The 12,164-nt window shown below is 40.8% G+C and overlaps 1 protein-coding gene across 3 annotated transcripts in view; it reads left to right on the forward strand.

Annotated features, from left to right (window-relative positions):
* Nucleotides 1-12,164, forward strand: part of SCN11A (sodium voltage-gated channel alpha subunit 11) — a 199,528-nt gene that overhangs the window by 110,668 nt on the left and 76,696 nt on the right. For all 3 annotated transcript variants that reach the window (XM_024244941.3, XM_024244942.3, XM_024244939.3), the window contains 2 exons: nucleotides 8,342-8,470; nucleotides 9,760-9,854. In XM_024244941.3, the coding sequence (XP_024100709.3) occupies nucleotides 8,342-8,470; nucleotides 9,760-9,854 (224 nt within the window). The remainder of the gene's footprint in view (nucleotides 1-8,341; nucleotides 8,471-9,759; nucleotides 9,855-12,164) is intronic.

The following is a 12,164-nucleotide window of genomic DNA, read 5'->3' on the forward strand; positions in this document are numbered from 1 at the left end:
AATGGGCACATACCTTTTAAAGACATTTTTTTCCTGTAGATCCAAGTTATTTTTTGGTAGTATTTCTTTTAAGCCTGAACAACTTCCTTTAATATATCTTGTGGTTCAGTTCTGTTGGCAACACATTCTCAGTGTATATTGATATGAAAATGTCTTTATTTCATACTCATTTTTGAAGTAGAGTTTCATTGTATATAGAATCAGTGCTTGACAATTTGTTTATCTAGCACTTTAAGTATGTCATTTCCCTGTTTTATGCCTCCTGTTGCTTAGCTCTCTCTTGCGTGCTTCCAGGATTTCCTCCCTAAATTTCCAGCTGTTCTGCCAGCTCTGAACCCCACCCTCAGCCACCTTAAATCTTCAGGACTGCAGCCATTTGCCAGTCTTGGGGTGGGAGTGGGGAAGTTGGAAAACACTCTCAGACAAAAACAGTTAAACATTTTCATAATTCTTATGCATTGCAGGTAACTTCTTTTAAGAGGAAACTCTGCCCCAGTTTCTGCCTCCTTTTGTTCACCTTCCAGGGCCTTCAAATAATTGTCCTTATAAATATTTTTTTCCAGTTTAATACTCATAATCTGTGGGAGGGTTTGCCCAACTACTTCATGTCTTCATCACAATTGAAGCAGGCGTCAATGGTCTCTTAATTTTGCTTATTATTTTTTTCTTTTCCTGTATTAAATTTAACAAACTTTCCTCAATGCCCGTGGATTTTGATTTATAGTTAGAAACACTTTCTCTAGCCTTGAATTATAAAAGGACTCTCTCATATTTTCTTACAGTGCTTTTATAGTTTCCTTTTTAAAAAATTTAAATCCTTGAATAATTTGGAATTCATTCAAGGGTAGGGTGTCATAAATAGATCTGACTTCATAGTTCCGTCCCAGATGTCTATCCATTTGTCCCAACACCATTTGTTAAATAGTCCACCTCTTATCCTCTGATGTGAAATGTTACTTAGGTATTCAGATCTATTTCTGGACTTTCTTTTCTCTTCCATTGGTCTGCGTTTTCATATGCCAGAACCACACTTTTTAACTATCAAGATTGTCTAGTGTTGTAATGTCTAGGAGTGCTAGAGGTTCCTTTTGAGAATTTTTATGGCTCTTGTTGGTTTATTTTTTCATGTAAATTTTATAGTCAACTTGGTTAGTTTTATTGACACGATGAAAGGATTTATAAATTAACCTAGAGGAAACTGACATCTTTATGAGGTTGGAACTCATTGAGAACATGTCATATTTTTCATTTGTTAAAATCTTCTTTTGTGTTCCTCTAATTGCTTTAAAGTTTTCTTCATACAGATCTTCCACAATTCTAGTTAAATTTGTTTGTGAATTTTACTGTTTTTTGTTGCCGTTATAAATGTAGTCTTTTCTTTCATTATACCTTGTAACTAGTTGCCTTGTTATATAAAACTATATATATATATGTATGTACATCAGTATTATACATATCAATATTTTATATATATATAAAATTTTGTGCTATCTTTGATAAAATTTATTGTCAGCATTTGTTTACTCTTTTGATGACTTGTATGGCTCCCCCCCATCTTTCCCATGTATTGAATTTTTTTTTTTTTTTTTTTTTTTGAGATGGAGTTTCACTCTTGTCGCTCAGGCTGGAGAGCAATGGCGCGATCTCGGCTCACCACAACCTCCTCCTCCCGGATTCAAATGATTCTCCTGACTCAGCCTCCGGAGTAGCTGGGATTACAGGCATGCGCCACCACACCTGGCTAATTTTGTATTTTTAGTAGAGATGGGGTTTCTCCATGTTGGTCAAGCTGGTCTCTAACTCCCGACCTCAGATGATCCACCCGCCTTGACCTCCCAAAGTGCTGGGATTACAGGCATGAGCCACCGCGCCCGGCCTTGAAATGTTTTTAATAGCATGGAAATGAGGTATTCTGAGAGAAAGAAAGAGAGAATTATCCAGTAAAGTGATTTATATCTGCAAATCTTTTGGAGACGGATATAAGGAATTAGTGAAATGGGAAGGAATCCATTTATTAATAGCTTTTTCATTTTTCATTGGTAATCTTTTTCAGTTTTAAAATTTCTCTGAATATTTTGCTATATTCTTCTTCTCATTTATCATTTTGTTCATATGTTTTCTTTTTTCTGTGATTAGATTTGCCAGAGGCTTGCCTATTTTTATGTTTTTTTAAAACCATGTCTTAAATTCTATTTTAAAAACTATTCTATAGTTTTTCTAAAACTATGTCTTAAATTCTATTTGTCTTAAATTCTACATTTTTCTAAAACTATATCTTAAATTCTATTTATGTATTAAATTCTATTTTTATTTTATTATTATTTTTGAGACAGAATCTCACTTTCTTGCCCAGGCTGGAATGCAGTGGAGCAATCTCCACTCACTACAACCTTCGCCTCCTGGATTCAGGCGATTCTTGTGTCTCAGCCTCCCAAGTGACTGGGATTACAGACACACACCGCCACGCCTGGCTAATTTTTGTATTTTTAGTAGAGATGGGGTTTTGCCATGTTGCCCAGGTCTTGAACTCCTGGACTCAAGTGATCCGCCTGCCTCAGCCTCCCAAAGTGCTGAGATTACAGGCGTGAGCCACGGCACCTGGCCTTAAATTCTATTTAAAAATATAATATTTTTGGCCGGGTGCCATGGCTCACCGCCTGTAATCCCAGCGCTTTGGGAGGCCGAGGTGGACAGATAACCTGAGGTTGGGAGTTCGAGACCAGCCTGACCAACATGGAGAAACCCTGTCTCTACTAAGAATACAAAATTAGCAGGGCGTGGTAGCACATGCCTGTAATCCCAGCTACTCAGGAGGCTGAGGCAGGAGAATCGCTTGAAACTGGGGGCAGAGGTTGCGGAGAGCCGAGATCATGCCATTGAACTCCAGCCTGGGCAACAAGAGCGAAACTCCGTCTCCAAAACAAACAAACAAACAAACAAAAAATATATATATATAATATTTTTCCTTCTACCTTCTTTTATTTTCTTCATTATACATTCAATAGGACATAACGTTTTCTAAAATACGAATTTGAATGTTTAGTTCATGCATTTTCCTTCTTGGTGTAAATAATAAAAATATTTATAGGGACAATGCTTAGGGGTACAGCTTTGTCTCTGTCTTGTAGGTTTTAATATGTGGCATTTCAATTTTTAATATTTTCTAAATGTCTTTTGTATTCTTATTTTCCCTTCCTCTTTGGTTCAGTTTCTTGCAGATTCTTCTTTAAGGATGTTTATAGTAACATTTGTGGTATCTGACTTGGCAAGTTGCAAGTATTGTACTACATTTCCCACATTAGTTTCCCTTGTAGCTGTACATTTCCTTTCAGATCCTCTAGTAATTCAAAGAGACCCACTCAGGTTCAGGCAAATGTAAGAAGCTTCTTGTGAATGGAATGGCTTATCTAATATTTCTAAAATGACTGGAGCAATGACTTACTGTTTCTAAGGCTTGAGGGACTTAGGCACACAGGCAAAAAATCACTCCTGCTAGAGGTATGTTGGTGAAAGCTGGCTAGCAGCTGTTTGTGCCTCTGGTGGGGAGTAGGACTGGGGACTCCCAGATCTTGCAGGCACTTATTAGGGAATATAACATCATCAGGAAAGGGGCTACGTGAACAAGGTTGGATGCTCCAAGGAAAGATGGACTGATGACCATGGGAGGCTTTCCTCCTGGAATCTGGGCGATGCCCACTCTCGTCATGCTTCTTTAGAACATGTTTTTATTTTCAAATGTTTTCATAGATTTTAAATGGGAATTTGGGAAGGCAGTCTCCAGTCACTTCCACCCTACCTTTTTCCTGGAAGTGTTCTCTAAATCGTATACACATCTATTCTCCTTTACTTGGCTCTAGTGGTTTCTGGGACACCGGTTAGAGGTCAGACTTTGAAAACTGCCCTTTCTTTGACTACAAGGTCTGATTTGGTCTATTTGTCTCTGGAGAATTTTTCTCCCTCCTAGGTGGTGTCTTTGTAGGGACCATCTGTCTCTGTTGCTGGGTGGAACCTGGAACCTGGTTAAGGCTGGCCAGCGGAGGGGCTGTGCCTTGAGGAGGGCACAGGTAGCCCCAGGAATAGGTGCCATCCTGGCATTGTCCCTGGGGAATGTGGTCTCCCCTTTGGAGATTTGGCTGTTGCATGAGGTGCTAACTGAGTGCAGGGGTTGCTACTCGTTGCTTACTGCAGCTTCCCTGGAAGCCTTTGATCAGGAGGGCAGGACCCAGGGAGGAGACAGATCAGGAGAGTGCATTGTTTCCACAGCAGCGGTTTGCTCTGCCTAGCCCTTGCGGTGAGATGCAAGGAGCCTTCTTTCTCTATTATGGGAAGTTAATTTTCTCTGAGGCCATTTTCACTATTAAAATACCCATAAGGCAGGGAGGAAAACCCCTCTTTAAGCAGAGAGGCAGGAGGCAAGGGTAGGGAAAGCTGTTGCTCTCCCCTGGAAGTTTTGGATGAACAGTGGATACATGAATGTGGGGTGGGAGGAGGCTGTTAAAAATGTCTTCATACAAGGAGGCATGTAATTTCCTCCTGGTGGGCATGGCTTTACTCCACATCAGATGTCATTTTGATCTGCCTGTCCCATCAATGGTCAGGCTTCAGATGGAAAAGAGAGAATGGTGGAAGTAAGAGGTGGGAGACTAGAATGTCAGGCAGAAATAGCAGCGACAGTCTGCTGTCTCATTTGCTTAAGATCTGTATGAAGACTTGAAAAATCCCACAAATCTGCAATTGCAGATTTTTATCAAAGCATCTATAACTTTATAATTTAAAACTGATATTAAAACATGTTGCATTTTTAAACTCTTTTAATGCCTGTTTATATAAGGACATTTTTAACAACCTCCTGCAACCCTACATTCACACACACATATTTTAGGACAGACAATATTTAATCTGATATGCTCATTTGTCACACAAAAAGTGAGCAGCTCAGAAAAAAGCCTGAAGCAAGGAGGAGCTCTTGCCTGTAGCAGCCTCATGACGATTTCTGCTCCTGGACTTGGCTGCTTTGAGTTTTTTCAAGTCCTTAAGGCCTTTGTTCTTTAGCTTTCAGGGCTACTATGACTGGATAGTTTACCAGAAAAGGTCCATTTCTTTTACTCTGAACTGATAAGTTGTTTAACTGAATTGCTTGTTTCTGTCCCAAGTGAGTGTGTGTATGTGTTTGTGCTTGCAGACTCAGTATTTTTGCAGCTTGGGATTATAACAAAAGATACCAGATTTTTTTTTGAGACAGCAGAGAAAAAGGGAAATAAATTAGAGAATTGTCTTAGTCAATTTTATGTTGTGATAACAAAATACCACAGACTGGATAATTTGTGAAGAATATAGATGTATTTCTTACAGTTCTGGAGGCTGGGAAGTCCAAGATCAAAGGGTCTGCATCTGGTGAGGGTCTTCTTGCTGCATCATCCCATGGCAGAAGGCAGAGGGCAAAAATGTGCACATGAGAGAGCAAGGGTAAAGAGGCCTGAACTCACCTTTTAACAGGAACCCACTCCTGAGATATTGGCTTTAATACATCACAAAGGAAGTATCTTCATGGCTTAATCATCTCCTAAGGGTCCCACGTCTTAATACCATAATAATGCCAATTAAATTTCGACATGACTTTTGGAGGGAACATTCAAATCATAGCAAGGATAGAATATGATGGAAGATTCAGGGAAGAAAAAGGAAGGGCCCAGTTTTTATTAAAATTGTGACAAAGTACATATAACCTAAAAGATACCATCTTAACTATTTTAAGTTCAGTGGAATTAAGTACATTCACAGTGTTGCACAACATTATCATTATTCATCTCCAGAACTCTTTTCATCTTGCAAAACTGAAACTCTATATCCATGAAATACCAACTCCCCATTTCAATCTTCCCTTCAGCCCCTGCCTCATATAAGTGGATCACACAGTATTTGTCTTTTTATGACTGGATTGTTTCACCTTGCGTAATGATTTCAAGGTTTATACATGTTGTAGAATGTGGCAAAATTTTCTTCCTTTTTAAGGCTGATTAATATTCCATCACATGTATATACCACATTTTACTCTGAACTGACAGGTTGTTTGACTCAATTACGTGTTTCAGTCCCAAACATATGTGTCTGTCTGTGTGTGTGTGTGTGTGTGTGTGTGTGTGTGTGTGTGCAGACCCAGTATTTTTGACAGCGTGGGAATATAAAAAAGATATAAGCTATTTTCTTTTTTTAGGAGATTGTCTACTTATCTGGCAAAGGGCATTTGGGTTGCTTTCACCTCTTGGCTATTGTGAACAGTGCTGCTATGAACATGGGTAGGCAAATAAGTTCTTGAGAACCTGCTTTCAATTCTTTTATACATATACCTAGAAGTGGCTTTGCTGGATCATATAGCAGGTCTGTTTTTAATTTTTGAGGAGTCTTCATACTGTTTTCCATAGGGATTGCACTATTTTACAATCTCATCAACAGTGCACAAGTGTTCCCATTTCTCCACACCTTCATCAACACTTATTATTTTAGGTTTTTAAAAAAATAGTAGCCATCCTAATGGGCATGAGGTCATCTCTTTGTGGTTTTGATTTGCATTTTTCTAATGATTAGTGATGTTGAGCATCTTTTCATATGCTCGTTGGCCATTTGTATTTCATCTTTGGAGAAATATCTATTCAAATCCTTTGGTCATTTTTTAATTAGGTCATTTAATTTTTTATTGTTCAGTTGTAGGAGTTCTATTTTATTATTTAATTTTATTTTATTTTACTGTACGTTCTGGGATACATGTGCAGAACATGCAGGTTTGTTACACAGCTGTATGTGTGCCATGGTGGTTTGCTGCTCCATCAACGCATTATCTAGGTTTTAACCCCACATGCATTAGGTATTTGTCCTAATCCTCTCCCTCCCCTTGCCCCCCACCCCCAACAGGCCCCAGTGTGTGTTGTTCCCCTCCCCATGTGTTCTTATTGTTCAGCTCGCACTTACTGTTCAACTGCATGTGAGAACATGCAGTGTTTGGTTTTCTGTTGTCAGAGTTATTTACATATTCTGGATTTTAACCCCTTGTTAGGTATATGACTTTCAAATTTTTCTTCTATGAGTTTTATGTTTTTCAGGTCTTACATTTAGGACTTTAATCCATATTGAGTTAATTTTTTATATGGTATAAGTAAAGATTCTAACTTCATTTTTTGTAAGTGGAGATTCAGTTTTCCCTTTACCATTTGTTGAAAAGACTGTCCTTTTTCCAAGGACATTGCCAAGACTATTCCATAGTCTTGTCACCCTTGTGGAAAATAATTTGGCCATATATGCAAAAGTTTACTTCTGGGCTCTCTATTCTATTCCATTGGTCTATATGTGTCTTTATGCTAGTACCACCTTGATATGGTTTGTCTGTGTCCCCACCCAAATCTCATCTTGAGTTGTAGTACCCATAATCCTAATGTGTGGTGGAGGGCCCTGGTGGGAGATAATTGAGTCATGGTGATGGTTTCCCCCATGCTATTCTCATAATAGTAAGTTCTCATGAGATCTGATAGTTTCATTAAGGGCTTTCCCCTTTGCTTCACTCTTATTCTTCTCCTTCCTGCTGCCGTATGAAGAAGGATATGTTTGCTTCCCCTTCCACCATAATGGTAATTTTTCTGAGGCCTCCCCAGCCATGCTGAACTGAACTGTGAGTCAATTAAATCTCTTTCCATGATAAATTACCCTATTTTGATTACTGTAGCTTTGTAATAAATTTCGATATCAGGAAGTGTGAGACCTCACAATTTGTTTTTTTTTCAAGATTGTTTTGGCTATTTGGGGTCACTTGAAATTCCATATGAATTTTAGAATGGATTTTTATATTTTTGTAAAAAATGTCATTGGGAGTTTGATAAGGATAGCACTGAATCTGTAGATCACCCTGGGTAGTATGATATCTTAACAATATTAAACCTTCCAATCCATGAACACTGGTATGAAAAAATTCAGCTATTTGCTTGTCATTTACTCTCTTCATTGTTCTGTCACCATTGTCTCCTTCTGTACATCAGAGTGACAGCTCTAGAATGGTGGTGACAAAGTACAACCTCCAGTGCTTGGGTCTGAAACTATTCTCAAGAGTATGGACATAAAGCTAGGCCTTGAAATGCAGCTTCACAATTTATCTCTAGGCCTGTTTCTCTGAAATTCTGAATACAAGAACTTGCTTAAAAAGCTTGCATTTTTGAACTCTGGTTTGCTGAAGACCAGAATGTTAAATGTCACATTGGAATGGAAAAAAAAAATCAAGGCCAGTAAGATAGAAGGGCTCTTTGCTTTTCACATTGTTTATCATGTTTCTTCCTGTTGTAAATGATTTGCTTTTTAGGTGTGTCTTCACTGGGATTTATATTTTTGAAGCTTTGATTAAAATATTGGCAAGAGGTTTCATTCTGGATGAGTTTTCTTTCCTTCGAGATCCATGGAACTGGCTGGACTCCATTGTCATTGGAATAGCGTAAGAATGTTAAAGATGTATTTGAAGAGACTTGGAGTGGGAAAGAAGCCCCTTTGCTTCCATCAGAGCTCTGTGTGGATCCATTTGAGTGGCTGGGTATGGCCTAGTAATGCCTAGAGCTCTGAGTGCTGTGTTGGTTGGCCCTGAACAGCACATGCGGCCCGTTGGCCAGAGGCCTCCACACACAAAGCCATTTCTAGGTCAACACTCAAGTTCTTGTTCCTTCAGCCATTTACTCACCAACACTGGCCTGTTATGGGCCAGGCTCTATGCAAGATACAGGGGTGTGCCAATGAAAAAAAAAAAAAAAAAGACATGGTTTTCAATCTTATGAAGCTCACAGTCCAGAGGGGAAGAGTGACAATTAATGGCCCTGAAAATATGGTATGATGAGTACCAGGATAGTGGTTATACATGTATTAAGCTGTCAGAGAATATAGGAAGAACAAAGCAGTCTAAAAAATCTTTGGCTACTACAGGGTTACAAAGAGCTTTACTCCTGTTTACTTCTAGAAGTTCTGTAGTTTTGGCTTTTATGTTTCAGTCCATGGTCCCTTTTGAGTTAATTATTATGTATGGTGTAATGTGAAGGTTGAAGCTCTTCCTGAAGGAAAGACACTGATTTGGAATCTGAATGATGAAATGGAGTCGCAAAAGAAAAAAATAAGAAATGCAGTGACACATTGCCAGCGCAACAATAGTAAACCTAGTATCATTCAATTTGTACCAGGCATTATGTTAAGCACTTTGCATATTTTTTCCTATTTGATATTCACAAAAGCCCTTGGAGGTAGGTGCTAGTAATTTCAGAGTTTTACATTTGAAGTTCAAAGATTGTGTGCTCTTCGTTATTGAAAGGTGGTGAAGCACAGTGGTTTAGAGTATGGCTCTGGAGCTACACTGCCTGGCTACACATTCAGGCTTGACCTCGTAGTGGCAGGAGACTTTAGTGAAGTGGCTTGGGGCATGGAACTTGTCAGCCACTCAGTAAATATTTGAGAGGACTTCTATTATTTATGGATGTAGCCACAACTACATGAACTATTTCAAGGAGTCTTCATCTGTGTCCACGTATGAAGGTGAACTGAGAACAGCCTCCTCTGCAGTTCATAGCAAGAACAGTGGTATTGCCAGATCCTAAGATAAAGGTGGGCTGGAAAGGTGAGGCTGTCGATTTCACCTTGGAGGTCACAGGCCCCAGGCTGAGCTTACTTGTGGCTTTTGTGGAGATGTGCAGTGCAGCTGCAGGACTGAGCAAGCCCATGCTTTCCCTGTGCTTTGTCTTGTAGGATTGTGTCATGTATTCCAGGAATCACCATCAAACTGTTGCCCCTGCGTACCTTCCGTGTGTTCAGAGCTTTGAAAGCCATTTCAGTAGTTTCACGTAAGTCACTCTCACTTTCCACACTGGCTCCTATCTAGAAAGAATGTTAATTTATATTTAAATTTTTTCAAAATGTCATCATGTAAACCAAAAACAAACAAACCCTGCTTTACAAATTTATTTGATGGTCCAACTGATAATTATTGAACACCTAATATGTCCAGGCACTGTGCTAACTGCTTGAGATCTAGTAGTAAGCAAATATATACAGACTCATGGAGTTTTACCTTCTAGGGTAGGGGGTGGGGAGACAGACACGAAGCAACGACTATAATAAATAAGTACATTATGTAGCATGTGAGCAAGTGCTATGTGCCAGGGAAAATATAAAGAAAAAGTAGACACCGTGGAGGCTATGGGAAGTCACAGGGTATAGGGGAAGTAGGTTGCAGTTTTAAACAGAGTGATCAGGATAGTTGTCATTGAGGTGAGAGGTGGCAGAGATTTGAAGGTGGCAAGGGAGTGACACAAGCAGATATATGGGAAAGAGTATTCTGAGTGTGGGAAACAGCCAGCACAGAGACTGACGAGTAGCAAGGATGAGGATGGGACTGGAAAGGAGAGGGTGAGGGGCCAGGTAGAGGTGGGATCATAGAAGTGAAGGGGGGCCGGGTACAGTCGCTCATGCCAGTGATTCTAGCACTTTGGGAGGCCAAGGAGGGGAGATAACTTGAGGCCAGGAGTTTGAGACCAGCCTGGCCAATATGGTAAAGCCTCGTCTCTACAAAAATACAAAAGTTAAGGCCAGGTGCGGTGGCTCACTCCTGTAATCCCAACACTTTGGAAGGCTGAGGCAGGTGGATCACCTGAGGTCAGAAGTTTGGTACCAGCCTGATCAACATGGAGAAACCCCATCTCTACTAAAAATACAAAAGTAATCAGGTGTGGTGGTGCATACCTGTAATCCCAGCTACTTAGGAGGCTGAGGCGGAAGAATCACTTGAACCCGGGAGAGGGAGGTTGCGGTGAGCCTGGATCGCCCCATTGCACTCCAGCCTGGGCAACAAAAGCAAAACTCCATCTCAGAGAAAAAAAAAATTAGTCAGGTGTGGTGGTGGGTACCTTTAATCCCAGCTACTCGAGAGGCTGAGGCAGGAGAATTGCTGCAACCTGGAAGGCAGAGTCTGCAGGCTGCAGTGAGCCAAGATTATGCCATTGCACTCCAGCCTAAGGTCTAAAAAAAAAAAAAAAGAAGAACTGAAGGGGAGTCTTGTAGGCACAGGGAGGATCTGGGCTTCACTCTGAAGAAATGGGAGCTGTTGTGTGGAGAATGGAATGTAGGGGAGATGGGAGAAGCAGGAAGACCTCCTGCTACAGGGAGCACGGTGGACTAAAGATCCCGGCTTCTACCTCTCTGGATTCCCCACTGCATTCATCCACATGCCAAGATCGTTCCTGCCCTGCACAGTGTGTGTGGGTTCTAGTGCTGGCCCATTCCTGAAGCATATGGGATTCTTCTAATAGGAAACTTTGGCTCAGGGACTCTCCAGCGACCTGCCTGAGACTCCAACAGCTGCGCTGCAGTCTGAGGTTCTTCCTATCCAGTCCTCCACCCTTGTCTCTCTCTCAGACGTCAAACCTGAGCTGCAGTCTGAAGTTTCTCCCTGCCCACTCCTGCTCCCCCAAATCATCTTTCACAGGCATCCTCCCAACCGCCACAAATCTCTTGCACATCTGATCTCAGAATGTCTGCTCCTCAAAACCCAAACTGACACAAGAGACCATAATCCAAGCAAGGGATGGCAGTGCTCTCTGATCAGGTAGTGGTAGTGGCGTTGGTAGACACTGGTCTGATTCTGTGTCAATTTGAAGGTAGAAACAATAGCATTTCCTGACTGATCAATTGTATACATGGTGTGAACAAAAGAGAGGAGTCAAAAATGACTTTTATGTCTGATGTCACTGATTGAGACAGAGAAGGCTGTGAGAGGAGCAGGCCTTGGGGTCAGATTACAAGCTAGCTTTGAACATGTTGTGTTTGAGATGGCTGTGAGACCACCAAGGGAAAGGATGCAGTAGGAAGTTAGGTATATATGAGTCCAGGAGTCCAGGGAGAAGTCAGAGCTAGAGATACCATTTCAGGAATCAAGGGTCTATAGGTATTTAAAGCCGTGAGATCTGAAGAGATCACCAAGGGAATGAGCATTGATGGAGAATAGAAGAGGACCAAGGTCTGAGCCCCAAGGCACTGAAACATGAAAGGGAGAAGAGGAGAAACCAGGGAAGGAGATGAGCAGCAGCCACTGTGAAGTAGGAGGGGAACCAAAGGTGGTCTCCTGGAAGCCAGGTGAGGAAGTCACGTCAGCCCTT

This window comes from Pongo abelii, chromosome 2, assembly GCF_028885655.2.
Source record: "Pongo abelii isolate AG06213 chromosome 2, NHGRI_mPonAbe1-v2.0_pri, whole genome shotgun sequence".
NCBI classification, from domain to species: domain Eukaryota; kingdom Metazoa; phylum Chordata; class Mammalia; order Primates; family Hominidae; genus Pongo; species Pongo abelii.